This window comes from Portunus trituberculatus, chromosome 50, assembly GCF_017591435.1.
Source record: "Portunus trituberculatus isolate SZX2019 chromosome 50, ASM1759143v1, whole genome shotgun sequence".
In the NCBI taxonomy this organism is placed as follows: domain Eukaryota; kingdom Metazoa; phylum Arthropoda; class Malacostraca; order Decapoda; family Portunidae; genus Portunus; species Portunus trituberculatus.
Window position 1 is genome coordinate 13,311,393 of NC_059304.1, and position 22,500 is coordinate 13,333,892.

Genomic DNA, 22,500 nt, shown 5'->3' on the forward strand with positions numbered 1-22,500 from the left:
GTCTCAGGCTCCTCCCTCTGCTAATGGCGGTGATAACATTAGCGGTCCGAGTACTGACAGCAGGGAACCACAACCACACCGCCACACCTCACCTCGCAGAGCTTGTGGTGGTGGTGGTGGTGGTAGATGAAAGGAAAAATCGTGATAAGCAAAGTGATGATGGTGTGAATGCAATCTGGCACACCGCGTCTTGGCTTCGCGCCCCGTAATTTCGCGGTGAGCGAGTAAGCAACACTAAGCGACTGCACGTCTCCAAGCCACAGTTCACGCGCAGGCCGTTCAGTTCACCGCTACAATTATATCATTACAAACCTTCTTAAGTTCTTAACCCGTATTTTGAAACGCTTCAGACTTCCATTAAGACGGTTTTCATAGGCCACGCTGATGATTAGTCTGGCTGTTGTGTGTGGAACTCTCGCTTGAACCATCGTGAAAACCACAATAGTTTCCACTAAAGGCTCTTAGAGATAGTCGAAAGAAATGTGCTGAAAAGTTTGCTAGTGCAGTTTCTTCATTCAAACGTACCCACACACGTATATACACACACATAGAAAGAAATCCTAATATAAATTACATAAGTTGATGATATGGGTGATAAATTCTATGGTATGGCATAATACCAAAGAAGATTTCACTTTCTTCTCAACATGTTACGGACTAAACAAAACAATATTACGTAAGAACATTGTGTACGGAGCGTATGTAAACTTGTAAAGCCTCTTCATTCGTCACTGCAGCAATGTTCACCTACACACTACACGTTTTTCCTTACTGCTGGTTGAAACTGTTTACTGTTTCGACGTTGAATAAATAAATGAAAAGAATAAAATCAACCTCTTCAGTACTAAAACACATTTTTATCACAAGGTTTGGGTATTATTAGACGATTTTACTTACATTAAAAGAGTTTATGGAAGTCATAAGATTAATGGCCAGAGTCCTTACTATTTTAATTCCTACATAATTCTCTGAAGCTGTATAGAATCACCAAATAGTAAGCAGAATGAATATGAAAATGCGTCATGGTACTGAAGGAGTTAAAGTCAGAATTGCACGCACAGTAGGGTACAATTATTAGTAATATGTGCAATGGCATTTACATTATCGACCACCACTTGCTCCCTGGCGAGTCAAACCTATTACAAGCACTAATACATTAATGTTCTTATTTGTCTCAATGCTTCCCTCTGCATATTCAAATTAGCTCAACAAATCTTCTCCCTTACTGCCAATGTAGGAAACTCGTGAGGATATGGTGTATTTATTTCCATTCATTTATTATTATTATCGTCATCGTGTTTTGTTCCTTCCAGGGCAAGTAGTTCCCTCTATTCTCCCCTATTGGCTTCCTGTCTGTTCCAGGCAGCTTCTCCCATCACCCCACCTTGTCCTCCATCTGCCTTGCCTTCGCTCACCACTCCCCACGTGATCACTGTTATCTGATCTGTTCACCTATCAATTATTTCAAGCATGATAGATTCTTTCCTCCTTTTTCCTTAGTTGAAGTCAAAATGTGCAGTATTACAATTGTTCATTCTCCCACTCAACACTCACCACTCACATGCACTGGATTATATTTGTATTGGGTGCCACCAGTTGTATGTCAATGATTTGTTACTTTCCTTTATAGAATCAGCAATCCACTAATCATAAGAGTCCCTCACATGGATGAAATATGTAATGAGTATATTCTTATACACACAATTAATCAACACAAACATCACAGCTGCACTAAGCGACAAATGTATAAAGAGTGAAAGGTAGGGACCTTATACACTGGGGGCTACAAAATAGATCAGAAGGGAACACAACGTCATGTCCAGATTTAGCGAATGCAATTTGAAGGGAGTTTGTGAACCACGTGAGGTGCACCACATGATGCCAGGCTTGTGCAGGTTGTACAGTACAACAGATCACAGCACCACGACACTAGGAAAAAGAGAGTGTGGGGAAAACAAAACAGGGAAAATACAGCTTCCAGAGTAATCATTGACACAAGCACCACAGAAAACAGGGTTGTGCTAGAACTAAACAAAAAATAATGGGAAAAATAAGGTAGGGCCAATGGTAGGAGGCCTAACCTTTGAATTTGAAAGGAACTTGTTTTGGGACGACAACTCGGCCTTTGAAGAGACTCTGACCTGTTGAGGGTTGTGGGGGCAAGGTAATGGGAGTGGTGGTGGTGGTAGTGGCAGTGGTGGTGGTGGTGGTGCTGGTGGAGGACTGCGGGGCACATTTAGAGGTTCTCGGGCATGGGACAGGACTCATTCTAGCTACGGATGTTTTTAATGTGGTTGTGGTGCTGGTGGTGGATGTTGTGGTGAGTGGCTGCCTCACCCTGGCCGGACGCCGAGGGCGATTGGAAGGCGGATGGAGTAGGGATGGTTGAGGATGGGCAGGCGCATGGCGGGGCGAGGGTGGCAGGCGGCGGGAGGGGTGCAGGCGAGGGGAAGGATGTACAACTAAACGAGGGGAAGATTGAAGGCCTGGAGAAGACACATGACTTGTAGAGGAGGTTACATCTGGGGAGTAATGAACTCTTTTAGGGGAGGAAACCTGAGGGGAGGTAGTTCCAGAAGCTTTTGGTGAGAGATAAGTCTTCCGTAAGGCTGTTGAGGGTCTTTTTGGGGAGGCAAGACGAGGAGAGCATGCTGGGTAGGGGTGAGGTTTCAAGAGGGACGCGGAGGAAATAGAGGACGAGCAGGAGGAGGAGGAGGCCTGACTTTGGGAGGGAGCAACTCGTGGGGAGGACACTTGATGAGAAGCTGGCTCCTGCTGAGGGAACGAGGAGGCCTGACGGGACTGCTGGGGGGAAGGGGCCTTTTGGTGGTGTGTCGGGGAAGTGTCTGGCGGTTGGTGGTGGTGGTGGTGATCTGGACCGGCATGTGGGCAGGAAAACCATTGTGTCAGTTCAAACAAACACTGACAGCAGAAAGTAGTAGAAGTAGTAGTAGTAGTAGTAGTAGTAGTAGTAGTAGTAGTAGTAGTAGTAGTAGTAAAAGTAGTAGTAGTAGTAGTAGTAGTAGCAGTAGCAGTAGTAGTACTAGTAGTAGTAGTGGTAGCAGTAGTAGTAGAAGTATGGCTCATCTATCAGTCAACTTCACCATCAAGTTTTTATTTTTGGTTGGCTTGTTTAGTTGCTTGCTTTTTCCGTGGTGCTCTTGTGGAGATGGAGGTTAAAAATAATGATTCAACAGTCTCTCTTTCACCTGTAAGCAGAAGGGGCAAGAACGGAAAGACAGGGCAGGAAGCGGAGAGTCAAGGCGCTACTGTGTACTTACTCGGTCCGGCTGCGGTGGGGGAGCGGCTGGGTGACTGGGAGTCCACAACAGGAATGTGGAGGCATCGCTGGCACAGGCACTCCTTCCCTGTGTAGGTGACACGCTCCCCGGTTGGGAATGGCTGTCTGTTGTGGGGAAGAGAGAGAACCTACATCAAACCAAGGACATGAGAAACCTTAGTGCTCTGCATATCATTACCATAATCTAGGTGCTCTCCGTACAAAGCAGGGTTTGCATACTGCACTGAACAAGATACAGTTATAGGTGACCATCCAAAGTCTGGTTATGAAGTGAGGTGTATAATGTAAAAGGTGGTGACTTACCATACCTTTAGTTTGGTTTAGTCTGGTCACAATTTTTGACTCATAGGAAGTAAATATTTAAGAAGATTCCATTGTTATTCAACATAAGTTATGACAACTGAAATACAGATTGAATGTTGCATGGTGAAGGAAAGTGAAGCAGATGCAACAGGACAAATCCAGTGAATTGACTCAGCACCAGAATACATCAGACAAGAAAGTGAAGGGAGGAGAATAAGGAGATTACAGCAAGGTAGGAAGGTTGCAAGGTCAGGAATATATGGAGCTTCTTCTGTTATATCTGTATCCTTGAATGAGTAAGAAGCAGCAAATATAGAAAGACAGGTAAAAATGTCACAAAAGATCTTTTATATAATCTTTTTATCAACCTGGATGTCTTTAAAGAGAACTGATTTCAGAGTGAGTCACATCAGAAGTTGACTTGAACCAAAAAAAGCATTTGAGTATAATTATTACCTTCTTAACAATATATACATAACAATACAGAAAAAAATTAAGGGAAGCTGCAAGAAACTAGAAGGCTTCCATGTGGCAGTCCTCTATGAAACTGCTCTATATACACCAATGAAAGTATGAACATTATATTAAACTTTTACTGAAGGATGAAATATCTCACTGTGAATCAGCAGAGGTTTTGCATTCACTATTCCTGATGATGAACATTACATATACACCACAAATGCTTATATAATGTGACAAGCTTAAAATTTATCTGATGTGGTGATGATAAGAAAATCTGCCCACTCAACAAAACCCTTCAGTGATATTGGAGGAAGACAATGAGTACGTTCAGGGCTCACAAGTTCTCTACCTACTTCTTCATGGTAGTCTGGGGTGAATGCCTCCTAATATGGTACTTTATCTTTTATATGATTGAATGCAAGAGTCAGTCCAGGCAGAAACTTATCTCGTCTCGCCTTTCACTTATTATTTATTGGGTTCTCATATAAGGCTTAGAATGACTTGACCTGTAACTTGTATGTATTATGATTCTAAACATATTATTCATTATCTCACTCCTCTACTGTCATTTCCTGCTTCTTGTTCCCTTTCTTCTCAGTTACTTTCATCAATCTCTGAGTCAACATCATATTGTAAACACAGTATGTACAAAGCCAATTTCTCTTGTGAAGCTCATTTCACACATAACTAAAAAAATCTAGCCATGAAAATGTTGGACCACATCATAACTTAATTTGTTACTTTTCAGTACATATAATAAAGATTTAAAAATTAGTGTTCTTTTAAAAATATGTATCATTAGAATACAGTATATATCAAATAAATTAAAAATATAGAAAATACAAATCAGCATCAAGATTAGCAGTGTTATGAAGGGTTTATGTATCTCTGTTGCTGTACATAGTGTTGGCTGCACCTGAGTGGTATTGCCCTCCTAATCTAATCTTTGAGAAAATTTTCACAGGTTTGCATGTGAAGTTAAACATGTTACACGGACAGAACACTGCCGATAACAACATGAAGTGTTACTTATGCATACTTATTCACAGAACACTCACAGAAAACTAATTTTCATATAAACTCAATGAATATGAACATTGGATTAACTAAAGAAAGTCTGATGTGAAATTTTAGTGCTACATAACATTTAAAGAGAATCAATACAATGAATTAAACATGACATCAACACAATGTACTTTCATCACTAGAGTATTATATTTCTATTGAGAAGCAGTAATTGCAACCTTCAACCACTCTGTATTCATTGGGGAAGACCACACACAAGTTTCAATTCACCTCGTTTCCCTATCAACACATAACTCTTTCCTCCTTTTCACAAAACTTTACTTCTCTGGATTTTGTTTGATACATGAAAAAAAATGGGCTACTTTAAAACCAAATTTCACATCCTTTACCCTCCTAACAGCCTCTCCAGAACCCGCTACTCCATCTCCCTGAAGACAACTTTGGGTAAATCTCCTTCAAAGTCGTTGAGTGTTGAGTATGCAGGAAAAATTACCCCCAACATATGAAGAGTGTTTTGGGTCCGTGGCTGTGGAATGAAGCACAGCAAGGAAAGGCTTGATCAAGGGAGATAGGACACCAACATACCGGAGAGAGAGAGAGAGAGAGAGAGAGAGAGAGAGAGAGAGAGAGAGAGAGAGAGAGAGAGAGAGAGAAAAAAAAGCAAGAAAACACACACACACACACACACACACACACACACACACACACACACACTCACCTGCAACGGGCACAGGTGAAGCACTTTTGATGATAGGAGTTCCCGAGGGCGGACACCACCTCGCCCTCCACGTAGAGACCGCAAGTGGCGCACCGCTGGCCGAAGTTCTTCTGGTAACATTCAGTGCAGTAGTAATCCTTCTCTCGCGTGAAGAAACCGCCCTGAGCTAGCGACTTCTTGCAGCCTGGAAGAGTTCAGGGAAGTGGCAGGTCAGGTGGAAGAGGCGCAAGGAAGGCTGGGTTAGTCGAGTGTGCAGTGAAGCTTGTTTGTGTGTTCCTGTAAGACTTGAGTTAAAAATGTGTCTATGTTTTGTTTATCATATCACGTGTATCTCTTCCTCTAGGTGTGTGTGTGTGTGTGTGTGTGTGTGTGTGTGTGTGTGTGTGTGTGTGTGTGTGTGTGTGTGTGTGTGTGTGTGTGTGTGTTAGCGACTTTTTTTTTTGACCCGCTTTTGTGTGTCTGTTGTTTTTCTGTTATCATATTATTAACATCACTAGCATTATTAGTGTTGTGCATTTGACCTACAAGGAAAAATTTCAGGCTAGTATTTTATTTTTTTTTTTCCTGTGTTTCCTCTATACGACTGTGCTTCTTATCAATGTGACCGACATTTATATTATACACTCTTGTCCAATTATGTAAGTTATTTTGAGGAAGAAAAAAAATATACGTGTTATTATATTTAAGTGTGTGTGTGTGTGTGTGTGTGTGTGTGTGTGTGTGTGTGTGTGTGTGTGTGTGTGTGTGTGTGTGTGTGTGTGTGTGTGTGTGTGTGTGTGTGTGTGTGTGTGTCGCTTACTCATCCCGTTTTATGAGTGTATTATTATATCATCTCTATCTCTCTTTTATCTCTTCAGCACACCCTAACGAGGAGGAATGATGCAATAAACTGTTTCATTTCACGACTGCCATCTCTAATCAATGCTGCAAACTATAGACAAGTGTAATTAGCTTAGTTTTCATTGTCATTAAGTCTGGATTTTGTACATGAGCTCTTGAGCCACCTGATAATGTGTGATTCAACCTAACATGTACTGAATTCCTTATCACACTACATCTTAAAATTTATCAAAGGTATTATAATCACAAATCTACAAAGAAATACAAATATCTTACATCTTACTGAGAAAAATAAGCATAATGTCTCTCTCTCTCTCTCTCTCTCTCTCTCTCTCTCTCTCTCTCTCTCTCTCTCTCTCTCACCACGAAAACTATCCAATTATAAATCCAATTCTACGAGCTGTTCATCTTTAGCCTTTGTATATGTGACTAAGATGAGCTGCCCCTACCCCCCTCTCTCTCTTTCTCCCCATCTCTCTCTCTCAGGCTAACAGCACATGAAAGGCAACACATGTCAGCAAATTGGCCTCTCGGTAAGGTAATGAGAAAAAAGGGTCAGGAATGGAGGATCTGAGGCGGCGCAATTATGCCGTCGTGAATCATGATCTCACAGACGGAGGGTTGAATAGCTTTGCGTCCCGCCCTACTTGAAAAATGAGCGAGAGCAACTGCCTGAAGGAACCAAAGAGGGAGAGAAGGAGAGGAGAGAAGAGGAAGGAGGGAAGGATGAGGAGTGGGTGGTGGTGGTGGTAGTGGTGAAGTGAAAGAGTAAAAGGAGAAGGAGGAGGAGGAGGAGGAGGAGGAGGAGGAGGAGGAGGAGGAGGAGGAGGAGGAGGAGGAGGAGGAGGAGGAGGAATTTAAAGTAATGTTAGCAAATGTCCCAAAAACATTTACAACTTTGTGGGAATCCTTGAGCTTATGGGGATAAAAAGGATAATAATGAGGAGGAGGAGGAGGAGGAGGAGGAGGAGGAGGAGGAGGAGGAGGAGGAGGAGGAGGAATGAGAAAAGTTATTGCAATGATGGTGCTTAAGGTAGACTCTCTCTCTCTCTCTCTCTCTCTCTCTCTCTCTCTCTCTCTCTCTCTCTTCTATAGTGAGCTGATAAGATGATACGATTCGTTACTATTGTGAGAGAGAGAGAGAGAGAGAGAGAGAGAGAGAGAGAGAGAGAGAGAGAGAGAGAGAGAGAGAGAGAGAGAGAGAGAGAGAGAGAGAGAGAGAGAGAGAGAAAACAAGCGATGAATCCCATTAAGATCAAAGATAAACCTTTATCTACTTGTTTATTTGGATGTTACTCTACAGTCTCTCTCTCTCTCTCTCTCTCTCTCTAGCAGCAGTACCACACACAAAAAAGCCCCACCATTACCCAATCCCATTCATGTCACCCATGCCTTGCTTCTATACCCTTACACACACACACACACACACACACACACACACACACACATCATCCCTCTTCTCTCCCTCCCTCCCTTCTTTGCCTTCCCTTACACCCTCCTACCAACTTCCCCCTTCCTTCCCTTTATACTCACTGTGACACTTGAAGCAGTTGATGTGGAAGTACTTCTCCTGCACGCGAAGCACCTCCCCCGAGCACTTCTTGGCGCAGTACTCACACAGCGTCTTCCCTGCGGAGAGGACACACCCTGGCATTAGTGAGGCACCGCTAAACGAACCTTGTCACTCACGCCGACCCAGCCTAGCGCAGCCAGCCAGCCAGCCAGGCAGCTCGCTCTCTCTGTCTCTCTTTCTCTCCCGGATTTGTCAAAGAGGATTTTAGTGTGTGTGTGTGTGTGTGTGTGTGTGTGTGTGTGTGTGTGTGTGTGTGTGTGTGTGTGTGTGTGTGTGTGTGTGTGTGTGTCCCTCTCGTGTGTTTAGTGTTTGTTGGTGTTGTTGTTGTTGTTGTTGTATGGTTTTGGTGTAGTCAGGGTGAGTGTCTTTGATTCATTTACTTTCAATTACTAGATCTGTTCTGAAACTTTATGTTTTTTTTCTTGTACTATGCTTCGTATTTGAACTTATGTAATTTGAATGTTTATATAATTCAGTGAAGTAAATAAACTAATGATCCAAGTATTCTCTGTGTTATCTACTCTTGCATAAAGAGAAATCAGCAAACACTGAAAACACGAGCTATTGTGCAGCAAACACTGACACGTACAGCAACGTACTAAAAAGGTGGCTGGCTAAGGGATACAAATGTCATAACCCTATCAAAAATATATTCTAAATGGAAAAAAAGCAATGCGTGAAGCAAAAAAAAAAAAAAAAAAAAAAAAAATGCTTCCCTTGAGGTGACACTAGCCATGTAGGTAAAAATATTATGTAACGACGTCCATTCGCAGCATTCACTAACCGATCATTATTAGAAAAAAAAGAGTAAGTAAGTAGTACTAACATACGAATCCTTAATTAAGTATCGTTGCGCATGTAGACAAAAAAATACACGACTTTATGATTTGGTCGTCATCCACTCTAGTCGCAGGGAACCATAAACAAGTGACGATCAATAGTCATGCCGAGAACAGGTTTACCTTGACGCAAACCCTTACCTGAGGGATGCACCGTCACGCTCTTCTCCTCGAATATCCACATTGTGACGCTGCCAATACTTTATGCCTTGCTTACTTAATGGGAAAACCAATTACTCCTTGCCACACTTAATTTTCTACTACCTTATTATTCACTGCTTAGGATGGCTGGCTCACGAGTTGGATTAAAAGGGGGAGTTGTGAGTTTATAGCTAGTTCATTCAGGATGTTACTCTGCCGGTGGTGACTCAGAGTACTAGGGAGAGAGAAGAAAAGACTTGAAGAAATAACTCAACAAGGGAATATGAACATCTTTTCTCTTTCTAAGCCATGAAGATAAGACGAGATAAGATTACGGGGTCATTTAAATACCCGGATAAATAAGAACAAAAGTATTAAAGGGAGATATTAAGGGGGATTCATATGAGAAGATGCACCGGAATATGGATTTAAAAGAGGCTATGGGTAATTGGTAACGCTGGAACCAGAATCAGGTGACCTTGGCTTAGGTGGCTGGGAACACTCAAAGAAAGAAAAAAAAAAACGAAAAAGAAAACGAAACTGGAAAAATAATGCAGGGTTTGTGTCGATCGAGCGATAAATTGAAGACTGAACAATTACGTCAAGAAACGAACACTGATAAGAATGATGGCGCGAAGGTGATGAGTAAAAGGAGAGAGGAGGAATAAAAGAAGGAAAAAATAACTGTTGAATGCATCGAGGAACGAGTACTGGTGAAAAAAAAGTCTAGTACGTAAGAGCTTGTAAGGTGGCAGTACTAGACCTCGTCGTGCGGGTTTGTGGAGAGAGAGAGAGAGAGAGAGAGAGAGAGAGAGAGAGAGAGAGAGAGAGAGAGAGAGAGAGAGAGAGAGAGAGAGAGAGAGAGAGAGAGAGGTTGTTGGGAGTACAGCAGCGGTGGTGGTCGAGTGATTATATTAGTGGTGAATGAAGAGAGGCTGTGATGATGATATTGATAAAAGTGGCTATGAGAAGAAGAAGGAAACAAATAGTGACGGTAGACACAGTGATAGATAAAAAAAAAACGAAAAAAATAAATGAAAAGATGTCAAAACGAAGACACTTAACATAATTCCAAGACTTTAACCAACTGTAACAGAGATGAGATGAATAATCACACACACGAGCACCATTACTATCTAACATTAGCGAGTGTAGCAGAGACAAATGCCGCGGCGTAGTCAACATATCAAGCATCGCAGTGGTGTAGTGACGCTGATGGTGGTGATAGCAGTAATAGCAACGGTGGTGATATTAATACTAGAGGTGGTGGAGGTAATATCAGCGGTGGTGGTGGTGGTGGTGATGGTACTGATGATTGCGGTACAGCTAACAAATGGCGGTGATAATGACGGAAGGTATGCGATGGTGGTTGGGGTGGTGGTGGTATGGGGACTGGAGGAGGGAGTGGCGATGTAGCAGGCGACGAGACAGGCGAGTCGGGCGTGAAGGCGGAGCAGAGAGTGAATGAGAACTGATTATCAAGGTGACGAAGGAAGGAATAAGGGAATGAAAAGCAGATGAGACGGAGAAACGGGAGGAATGAAGGAAGAGTAGGAAGGAATGACGGAGTAGAGGGCGAAAAGAGTGAAGGAAGAGCATTAAAGAATGACGGGAGTAGAGGGCGAAAGGAGTGAAGGAAGAATAGGAAGAAATGACGGAGTAGAGGGCAAAAGGAATGAAGGAATAGTAGGAAGGAGTGAGGACGGGTTGCCAAGGCCGGACCACGCAGCAACCTGTTCAAGATGACTCTTCCGCGCACCAAACTCGTCCCTTTTATCGCCTCGGGGCATCGGCGGGCACTAAGCAAAACAAATGATGCAACCCGTTGGTCAGTCCAGGCGGCGACAGTACGATAGTGGCAACCATTATTCATCCACGATACTTCATTAAACCTTAAACAGAAAACCTTCTCGTCTCGTTTTGGAGCCTCAAGAGTTTTTTTTTCGTGGTAGTTTTGCGTCCTGTTCTCCTCTGCTGCTTTCGCTTTTTTTTTTTTTTTTCTTTCATGGAATGTGGCATGAAGTTTGCGAGTTTACTGCATTTATTCCCGTTTTTATTTATTCTTTCTTTTTTTTCCTCTGAGCTTCATCGTTTTTTTTTTTTACTTCCCTTTCCGTTCACCTCCTTTCGTTCCTTCACTAGAGAGGGTATATTAAGAAGCTGAAGAAGTTTACTACATCCAACTGTCCCTTAATCCTCTCATCTCTTCTCATCTGCTCCTTTAGCTTTCATACTTTTCTTTCACCACACAGCATAGAGTAGAAGCGGACAAGTTCTCACAGCCATCCGATCTCTTCAGCTCCTTTCACTTTTATCGTTTTCTCTCATTTCCTTTCTTAGTCTGGGTATGGAGAAGGCGATTCCCTGACAAGTTGACTGCATTCACCAGAGGTCAGTGGCAGCGAGGGGTGTACGCGTCCTCTGTACACCCCACCAGAGATCACCAGGAAGGACTCGCTACTTGTCCACACTTCGTTCCGGCCCGTCAGAATACAGAGTAGCGGCGAGCCAAAGGACGGAGAGGAGTCAAGAAAGTGGGGGCGATACCAGAGCCTTGACACCTAACACTGGGAGTTGCGAGAGGCAGCGTGTGGGAGAATACAAGAAGGGGATAGAAGAGGCGAGGCAAGAAAGGGGGCGATGCACTTGCAAGAACCAACGCCCAGGACAAAAACTACTCCGACAAGTGAATTAAGGCTATAACACAGTCGTCGCTGTTTACATTCGCTCCTTAACCGCACAAATTGTTAAGTGATCTGCCGGGAGGTTCACACGCGCCCCTCCGCATCCTGAACTCGCTGAAACGTGGTCCTGGGAACGCCTCGCACATCAGGATAGGCAGGAAGCGAGGACTGTCAGGCGGTCAGAAAAGTTCTTTATCAAAAGGCTGCTTAGTTTTTTACCAGAACGTTAATCTTCTGCTCCAGTGAGTCCCTTATCTGGTCCGGCTGACTCACTGTATTTATTTACTCGTTTATTTATTTATTCATTTATTTATATGTTTTGGAGTGTGGGCAGCTGGGGAGGAGAGAGAGAGAGAGAGAGAGAGAGAGAGATTTTCATTTTGTAGGACGGCGAGAGATAAAATTAGTGTATGTATTAGAAAAGCGCATGTCTGATTCTCTCTCTCTCTCTCTCTCTCTCTCTCTCTCTCTCTTACAGGAGGGAGAAGGACTAAAATAAAGAACTTGCACTAATTTCTTTGGCCAAGCAAGAGAGGAAGATAAAAAATATCTTTCCACATTTTTCAACCTCACATATCATATCTTTCTTGGCTCACACGAAAAAAGAAACACAGAGAAGCCAACAACGAAAGAAAAAAAAAGAAAGAAAGGAAGAAAGAAAGAAAGCATGAAAGAAAATCGCATGAAAGAAAGAAAGAATGAATGAAAGAATGAATAAAAGAAAAGCCCAACATTTGTTCACAGTGAGACGTGACAGTACTTTACATAACACTCTCCCTCTCCCTCTCTTTTTCTTTCGCCGAGTAACGCACAGCGATAATCTGATACTGGAGTCAAGGGCGGCCTGACATTGACACTGATTGATAATAATGACAGATACAGTTAGAGGAATATTTCTGCCGCGAGTAAAATTATGTTGCGTAAGTAGAGAAGTGAGCTAATTCTTCTTTACATAATGTCTGGGAAACTCCACGCCATGTATTTACTTCCGTGCCATCTGCTGTGTGTGTGTGTGTGTGTGTGTGTGTGTGTGTGTGTGTGTGTGTGTGTGTGTGTGTGTGTGTGTGTGTGTGTGTGTGTGTTTAAATCATACTTTTCAGGCCGACTTTACAGCAGAAAAAGCAAAGAAATAAAAAAAAAAAAAAAAAAACTTAGAATTATTAGCTACCATCATCATAATCACCATAATCACAGAAACACGAGAGAATACAAAGGGAGAGAGAGAGAGAGAGAGAGAGAGAGAGAGAGAGAGAGAGAGAGAGAGAGAGAGAGAGAGAGAGAGAGAGAGAAAAAAGACGGCACACATTTCGCCTCTTACGAGATTGCTTGACATTTGAGGAACAGAGAGAGCAGAGGAAGGCCAGCACACGAAGGGTCGAATTCAGAAACGCTTTGCTCTCTCACCACGACTGTTTTCTAAGCTTACAGAGATGCCTAGCGTGGTTTTCAAGAGTGTTTTTCCAGTTGATACTGTAGCAATCTTGTTACTATAACTGTAGAACAGTAAAAACACCTTAAAAAAACTCGTGTAAACTCAAATAAAGGCTTTAAAATAGTGGAGCTGAAGCACAAAAGTGATTAAGAATACTAGACTAAACCCCACATATTACAGCATACACTATCCTCCGTGGGGCGTGAAGGTGATTCAGTGACATTACATTCGCGGGACACCTTTAAAAACCCAAACCCCACCCTCCCTCCTTCCTCCTCTCCCTCTCCCTTCCATCCCTCCGTTTCCCTTATCTTTTTACCTGGGTATCACCACTTAGGGAGGTAAACATCACTTTGTCCACGCCCCAAATTAAACCTACACACACACACACACACACACACACACACACACACACACACCAAGAGGACATGCCTTTCCTTTGTTAGTTTCTTGGCAGCCAAATGTTTTCAAATTTTCACGGTCACCTCGCCACAACTAACCCGCAGTTTGTTTATCTGTTATCTCTCGCGCCAAACTTCTCCCCCAAATCACACGTCGCTGTAAACTAACAAGGGTTCGAGGAGAAGAGAAATAGGAAATAAAGGGACCGTGGCTTGTTTCTCTCTCTCTCTCTCTCTCTCTCTCTCTCTCTCTCTCTCTCTCTCTCTGCTTGCTTGTTTTCTACTTGAACGGTAAAGAAAAATAAGAAAAAAAAAGTTTCGCGCAAGAGCTGAACGAAAATAAGCAAACTGAAACACTCAAGCAAAAAAAACTCACCACTTGCCTCAAAAGCTTCGTCTGTTACTCGCCTCCACGACTCACCGCTGGTCTTTACAAGCAATAACACCAATAAGACAGTATCGAAATGTGAGGCAACTGATGATCTGAATCCTTAAGAGGGAATCAGAAGACCAAATTCGCATCAGACTATACTCAAATGTTGATCAGAAACCTTTCCAAGCAGTGATACTAATAAAATCGCATCAGAATACAATAAAAGTCTCGAGATGAAACCTTTACAAGTATTAAGAACGAAATCGCATCAAAATATGGCCATAACATCAACTTCAAACCTGCACAGGGTATAATAAGAACAAAACCACAACAGGGAATGGTATAATAAATGTTTAGCTGAAAACTTTATGGGGAAAAAAAAATAGATCGCGTTCAAATATGATATTAGTGTTGATTTGAAATTTGAAGTCTTACTCAGAACAGTATTAACCCCTTCAGTACCATGACACGTTTTCATATTTATTCTACTTACTTTTTGGTGATTTTATACAGCTCTAGAAACTTATGTGGGGATTAAAATAGTGAAGACTGGCTATTTATCTTCTGACCTCCATAGAACCTTCCTAATTTAAATAAAATCGTCTAATCATACCCCAAAACTCATGGAAGAAGTGAGTTCCGGTACTGAAGGATTAAGTGAACCATTAATAACCATTCTTAGAGTCTCCTATCACTAAATCGCTCCAGTAGCACATATAAGTATAATATCAAACTACAACAATACCTGAAATGTGGGTAGGATACGTTAATTGGACAGCAGAATGAAAAAAAAAGAGAAAAAAAAGATAATGATAATTGTAGGCATAAACCATGACAAAAAAGAAAGTAGATAGTCAAGATAAGTTGTAAGATTAGATGGTGGGCGGCTACGTAGTTACATGGCCTGGATTGTGAAGTGCCGCCACCTGGGTCAACACGGCGCGGGTTACGAGCCTAAACGATTTTCCTCCGCCAGACTACTTGTGTTCGCCTCATTGAAGGAAATGGTTTGCGTGTTTGGCATTAAAATTTTCTGTGGATTATTATTATTATTATTATTATTGTTATTATCATCATCATCATTATTCTTTATTCGACTGTTTATTGATGTGTTTTTTGTCTTATTCGAGTTATTTTGCTATTTCTTCACCAGACTCTTGTGTTCGTCTCACTGAAGGAAATGGTTTACGTGTTTGGCATTTATTTTTTTTTTTACTGTAGATTATCATTATCATTATTATCATTATTATTATTTTGTAGTTTTATTCTCTATTTGACAGTTTATTGATGTTTATTTTTTTTCATTTTAGTGTAACCTGCTTTTCCTCCGCTAGACTCTTGTGTGTTCGGCATTAATCGTTTACTGTAGATTATCATTATTATTGTTACTTTGTAGTTCTATTTTCTATTCGACTGTTAATTTATTCTTTTTTTTTTTCATCTTTTTTCTATCGTTTGTTTTGATATTGATTTTTGTCCCATGATAGTCTTATTCTCCATCATCCCCGGTCGTGACTCCTAGGCAGTCAGTCTTCACCAACTTGACGGAACAAAGACCCTAAAAGAACCCCCTAAAACACGAAATAATTACAGCAGAACACGCCATTATCCTCAATGAAACATGCACAAAAGAGGATTTCCTACTAATGTATCTTCAGCTTGTGCCTCAAAGAGATGAAAGACTCAGCACAATGAAAGCCAGACGCAACAATGGTATCAATGAACGATGCTGGGGATTAGTAAGGCAAAATAACAGACATTTACGAGCAATGGTGCCTGAATTCCAGATACACATGGGTTTAATTACAGAAAATTGCTGCTAATCACCCATGCGCATTAACTATTACCATCTTTACAAAACAAATTAATCCATCTCAAACGCTATAATTAGAAAACGAACAATACATTAAACTCCAGAACGAGAACATAACATTAAGAAACGTAGTCACCAAAGAACTATCGTATGTGCGTTCATTATTCTTTTTATTCAAAGTTGAGATATTAACCTCTTCAGGACTGGGACGCATTTTTGCCGTGAGTTTTGAGTACCATTAGACCATTTTACTTACAATATAAGCGGTCTCTGGAGGTCAAAAGAATGATGGCCAGTCTTTACTATCTTAATCCCCCATATGAGTTTCTGAAGCTGTGTAAAATCACCAAATAATAATTAGAGTGAATATGGAAACGCGTCATGGAACTGAAGGGAGTTAATGCTGTACTGTATTTATGACTGTATATGTATATTACGCACATCTTCTCAGTGTGCTCAGTCCCTCTAAGAAGCAAAAGTAAAGTCTCCAAGGAGGAAAAAGGAAAGAGTAAAAGACAAAACGAGACTCCAAACCTGCCAAACCGGAACTGAGTGTAAGCTTAAAAAAAAGATGACGATAAATAAAACTAATAATGAGTATTCCTAGTGAAGCACCGCCTACATCCCTTTTCCCTTCCTCTCACCCCCTTCCCCAACTTTTACCTGTTTACCTGCCTACCTAGTATACCCACCTGAGCCCACCTTGTACTGCCTGCCTGCCTCCCTGCCTGCCTGCGTAACCTGTTCCCTCAGATACACGCTTGACTTGGGTTAAAGGTCGTTTTTAATTATCGTCTTGCAGTCCCTTTACATGAATATTTCATTATGGGGTCTGGATAAGCTGCGTCGTGGTGGTGGTGATAGTAGTGATAGTGTTGGTAGTCGTTGTTATAGTAGTAGTAGTAGTAGTAGTAGTAGTAGTAGTAGTAGTAGTAGAGGTGTCAGTAATAATTGTCCGTCGTCGCAGTGAGTAACGCCCGTCTACATGCTGTTTGGTGAGCCTTCCGTGTCACATCCATCACACTAACCATCAGGTGGGCAGGTGTTGTTCGTTTCCACAGCACAGGCAGACCGAGGAGTGCACGTGGGTGACACTCCTGGTCTGCCTACACTTTCGACAGTATTCTGAAATATTTTGCTCTCTTACCACGACTATTTTCAAAGGCCATAAACATGATTAACACGGTTCTCAAGTGTTTTCTTTACTAATAACGTGAAAATCTGATTAACCTATCACTGGAATCGTAAAAACACCTTTGAAAAACCCACGTAACTTAAACTAGAGCCTTTAGAATGTCGTGGAGGTGCAGCTCAAGTGTTTCAGAATATGACTCTTTACTGCTCATCTCGCATCCTTGAGCTGTAGCGAGGCGCGTGGCAAGCTGAGGGCTGCGTGCTCGCCAGCCTCAGCTCACGTGTACATAAGCAGCGTGCCAACTTAACACAACATCAGCGCCAGCACGAAGGGCCGCATAACACAGAACGAGGCTGAATGAAGATTGTCGGTGTGAAGGTTAAGTATAGCGGGTGTCTTTGTTGAAAATTGACAAGTATATGAATAATTGCTACCTAGAGCACGCGAGCACCTAAAACAAATGAATATTAAGAGTATCGGTGGTGTAATGGAGAGAATATGATGGAAGAAAGTTAGATTGAGGTAGATTGTGGGTGTGAAGGTTAAGTCTAACTGGTGCTATTGTTGATAATTGACAAGTATATGAATAATTGCTACCCTAAGCACGCGAGCACCTAAAAATATTATGAGTATCAAGAGTAGTAGTGGTGTGATGGCGAGAATATGGTGGAAAAAAGGTAGATTGTAGGTGTATAGGTTAAGTATAGCGTGTGTGTGTTGAAACCTGACAAGTATATGAATGATTGCTACCCAGACCACGCGAGAACCTGAAATCACCTAAAAGAAGTGATGAGTATTAAGAGTACTGGTAGCGTGATGGAGAGAACATGGTGGAAGAAATGGAAGTAGTGTGTAAATAAGATAACAGAGAAAAAAAGATCGATAAAGGATAGTAATGGAGCAGTGAATAATGGCGAGCGAAGACATCATCTGTTTGGATTACGTAGACAAGGAATTTAATGACCTAAAAAATAATGGCCTTATAATTATAGTCTTCCTGACACACACTGTGATCACCAAAAAATATGAGAGAGAGAGAGAGAGAGAGAGAGAGAGAGAGAGAGAGAGAGAGAGAGAGAGAGAGAGAATAATAAAACCATAAAACATTTAAAAAGAACACAATAACCCAGAAAGGAAACAACACAACTAAAACACCAAGGTATAAAAAAAAAGAATAAAAACACCAACAACAACAACACGAAAGGGAAAAAAAAAACACACTCAAAACAAGCACACGTGACATCAACACACCCACCACCACCACCACCACAACCCACAGAAAGCAACGCCGTGACCCTGAAAGCCACTAAACAAGCTGAGAATGCGTGACTCCAGCGTGTATTAAGGCAACGCAACCATTCCCTTCAGCGACACACAAGCACGCAAGCACAAAAGTACCGACCATATTCTCAAACTCTCCTTCGCACGACCACTACTTGAAAAATCCCTTACAAATTAAAAGCACCGCAGATTTTTTAACCCCTTCAGTACCATGACACGTTTCCATATTCATTCTGCATACTATCTGCTACTATACAGCTTCAGAAACTAATAAGATGGATTAAAACAGTGAAGACTGCTAATGTCAATAAAATGGTTTGATCGTACACAAATCTCAAAAGTAAAAATGCATCCCAGTACTGAAGGGGTTAAAATAGTGAAGACTGTGGCCACTAATCATCCCTTGCTAATGTCAATAAAATGGTCTAATCATACATACACAAATCTCAAGGTAAAAATGTGTCCCAGTAGCTACTGAAGGGGGTTAAGGAAATATTGACGACTCTAGGACAGATTAACAATATTTCTACGTCATTAACAGGGAAACTCTTGAAAACCTGGCTAATCATCACTGTGGCCTTAGCAAACAGTCATGGTGAGAGAGCAAAGTGTTAGCGAGTGTTAGGGGAAAGGAGAAGAGGTGCTAGGTAAGTGTATATGCGTGTGGGTGCGAGTGGCAATGAGGGAGAGGGAGGGGACAGGTCGTGGGGTAGAGGTAAGGGGAACAGGTGAGGGGAGCGAGAGGACAGGTGTAATCATGATATCGGTGAGGGGAATGGTTTAAAAGCACCGTGCCGCCTCTATCGGTCTATTTTTACTCCCCCCTACTCGCTATTTCCAAAGTGGCCTAGATACTTTTTTCCCCCTCATTTTTTCCCTCAGTCAACTGTGGGGAGTGTGATGGGGTGGGGTGAGTGTGTTAATGTTCAGTGAGGGTGACGGTGGATTCATGGATGGTGGGTGGGTGTCTCTCTCTCTCTCTCTCTCTCTTTCTTGCGTGGTGGACGGCAAACACTTTATAAGATGGACGTGCTATAAAACTCTCTCTCTCTCTCTCTCTCTCTCTAACCTTGACCATGACTGTTAAATCTCAAACGGGGAGAGTAGAGAGAAGGGGAGAGGAAGAGGGAGGGGAGAGGGAGAGGAAGAAGGAGAGGGAGAAGGGAAGAGAGAGGAGAGGGAGATAGTAAAGAACATGGATCTAATACTGTGGTTAATATGAGAGTGAAATTAATGGTGGTGGTGGTGGTGGTGGTGGAAGAGGAGGAAGTGGTTGTGGTTTTCGCAGTAAAAGTGGTGGTGGTGGTGGTGGTGTTAAGAATTATTAGTATTATTATCACCACGTACAATTATTGTTATTATCTTACTGGTGTTATTAATGCTGTAGTAATAAGTAGTAGTAGTAGTAGTAGTAGTAGTAGTAGTAGTAGTAGTAGTAGTAGTAGTAGATATATCGGCCCTTATGAGGCTGTTAGTGATAAGCTACAATATTTGAACTAAAGCAGGAGGTATAGAATAATAATAACAATATGAACAGTAGTAGTAGTAGTAGTAGTAGTAGTAGCAGAAATAGAAGTAGAAGTAGTTGTAGTAGTAGTAGTAGTGCGAGGGTAGTGGTGGTGGTAGTAGTAGTTGTGGGGAAGTTTAGTGTTGATGGTGATGGTGATGGTGATGGTGGTGGTAGTGGTGGTGGTGGGGCGAACCGTGTGTAAACTGGAGGAGTGTTTAGACTGAGGGAGGAGCCGCTTCACTCCCCTCCCTCTCCTCCCCCCCTCCTATTTCCTCCATTCTCCTCTCCCGTTACTCTCCTCCTCCTCCTCCTCCTCCTCCTCCAAGTCTCTTCCTTAGGCACGTCAGTTTGTCAGGCCATCTGTTACATCACTCACACACACACACACACACACACACACACACACACACACACACACACACAGATAAAACATAGTAATAATAAGTATCTCTCTCTCTCTCTCTCTCTCTCTCTCTCTCTCATTAACTCTCAGTCCGTCGACTCTTTACCACAGCAATTAGTTAATAAAATGATGCACGCAGTTTTGGGTACAACTCCTTACTAACTTGTTTGGTTTAGAGGTGGCCAAATTCTGTCTCCCTCTTTTTGCTGGTTTATAACGTAACGAAGCCCCTTTATGTGTGTCTAGTGGGGAGTTTATTGGTGTAAGTTAACTCGCTTGATGGACCCGAGATTGTTTACTTAACAGTTGGTTGGTGGTTGTCATGATGAAGATGATGGTCGTGGTGGTGGTGGTGGTGCAGTTGTGATTGTGGTTGCTGGGTCATGCAAGCAAGTTCGCTCATAGAATGCTCGCTCTCTCTCTCTCTCTCTGCTCGTTAAGTCCCTCACTGGCACTTCTGGATTATATCATCTTCACATCACTATTCAGTACACGCACACCCACCCCAGCAACACACACACACACACACACACACACACACACACACACACACAGTATGCGTCGCCTCACTTCACCTGACTCGGCATACGATCCGTGTCCTTACAAGTCGGACCTTTAAATGTTACTCCAGTGCCTTATTGTTCTTCTCGTTCCTACCCAATTCTGTCTCCTTTGTTCTGTCTCTAATTTCAGTGACACCATGTTTTGTTATGTCTTCATCGCCTGACACTCTTGAACGGGACTGGAATATAACAGCAATCTTTCAATTACTCTTTTAGCAATCTACGTATATCACTTGTGTCCAGGTAGATAATCACGTCTTGGAACATAACAGCAAACTCTCCCAATTACTCGTTTAGCTATCTACGTATTTCACTTGTCTCCAGCTAAAAAATCACATCTTAATTGGAACATAACAGTAATCTCTCTCTCAATTCCACGTTTAGCTATCTACGTATTTCACTCGTGGCCAGCTAGAAAATCATGATTTGGGGTTCTTGAAAGGGATGTTCTATGTTATATATACTGATACAGTGAAAAATACAGATTAAGGTGTATTGAATTAACAGCCAGTATATGATTTTTAGTGGCATTAATCGGTCATCTAATAGTATAAGAAACAACAACTGCATTCACCCTACCCACACGATAAGTAAAACAATTAATCACGTGGATAAGACACAGAAACTTAATACCTGATCAATTACGTATGATAAACACAAACACACACACACAGCATACGGTAGGAGACTCAGGCAATCCCATCAGAACAGAATCGCGATAAGTAAAACACAATTAATACATGGTTGTACACAGAAACTTAACACCTGACCAATTAAATAAGATAAACACAAAACACACACACACACACACACACACACACACAGCACACGGTAGAAGACTCAGGCAATCCGATCACCACTAACAGATTCAATATTGGTAACAGTAAAAAGGACAGGCGCATTATCTTTGTGGTCTGAACGAGTTACTAATGCAAATACAATACAATGAAACTTGATGCTACCTAAATCACACCCATGCAACACAGGCACAACCACACATGATAAATAATTACTACATATCAATACTAAAAGCAATCCAAAGTAAAATTAATAAGGTTACGAGTATTTATTGTTTTCAGATCCCTCTTCTTTTAACTAAACACTGAAGAAACTGATTACACGTGGCTTAACATATGCTAATAAATCACACACACACACACACACACACACACACACACACACACACACACACACACACACACTGCAATCCCACGTACCTAAATTAATAAAGATTCGATGATCGCTTTTTATCTGACAGTAAAAGAAACTAATTACATTCTAAATTAACATATAAATTGCTAAGCTGCATAAAAAAAGGAAGTAAATAAATGGCCTGCGAGAGAGAGAGAGAGAGAGAGAGAGAGAGAGAGAGAGAGAGAGAGAGAGAGAGAGAGAGAGAGAGATGGGTGCTATAGCGGAGGCAGGTGGAGGTAAATATTAATGTTTATGGTAATTACACACGAATACTGATAGGCCTAAACAGCAGGTGATTTATTCCCGCAGACAGGTAACGGTGTAAGGCAAAAGCACGGTCATCACCATCATCACCATAATTGTAAAGGACTCACAGGGAGAATAGGAGATGGGGGATGGCGGCTGAATGGGGACGGCACATGAGTAGGGAGAAGATCTTTTACCTATATTTATTCTAGAGGGAGGAGTGGATCATAAGGGGGTGTGGAGGTGGGTGGACGGGGAGAAT

At 41.9% G+C, this 22,500-nt stretch overlaps 1 protein-coding gene across 27 annotated transcripts in view; it reads right to left on the reverse strand.

The window, feature by feature from the left end:
* The window catches only part of LOC123499994 (actin-binding LIM protein 3-like), a 222,757-nt gene that overhangs the window by 41,052 nt on the left and 159,205 nt on the right, over nucleotides 1–22,500 (reverse strand). For 26 of the 27 annotated variants that reach the window (XR_006673143.1, XR_006673142.1, XM_045248568.1 and 23 more), the window contains 3 exons: nucleotides 8,184–8,279; nucleotides 5,811–5,994; nucleotides 3,282–3,406 (listed from right to left, as the gene is read on the reverse strand). Coding sequence is in view for 25 of the 27 variants with exons in the window: in XM_045248568.1 (XP_045104503.1) it covers nucleotides 3,282–3,406; nucleotides 5,811–5,994; nucleotides 8,184–8,279 (405 nt within the window). In the remaining 2 variants the exon portion in view is untranslated. Of the gene's footprint in view, nucleotides 1–3,281; nucleotides 3,407–5,810; nucleotides 5,995–8,183; nucleotides 8,280–9,203; nucleotides 9,262–22,500 lie in introns of those variants that run through there. The other variant, XM_045248580.1, reaches the window with a different exon arrangement.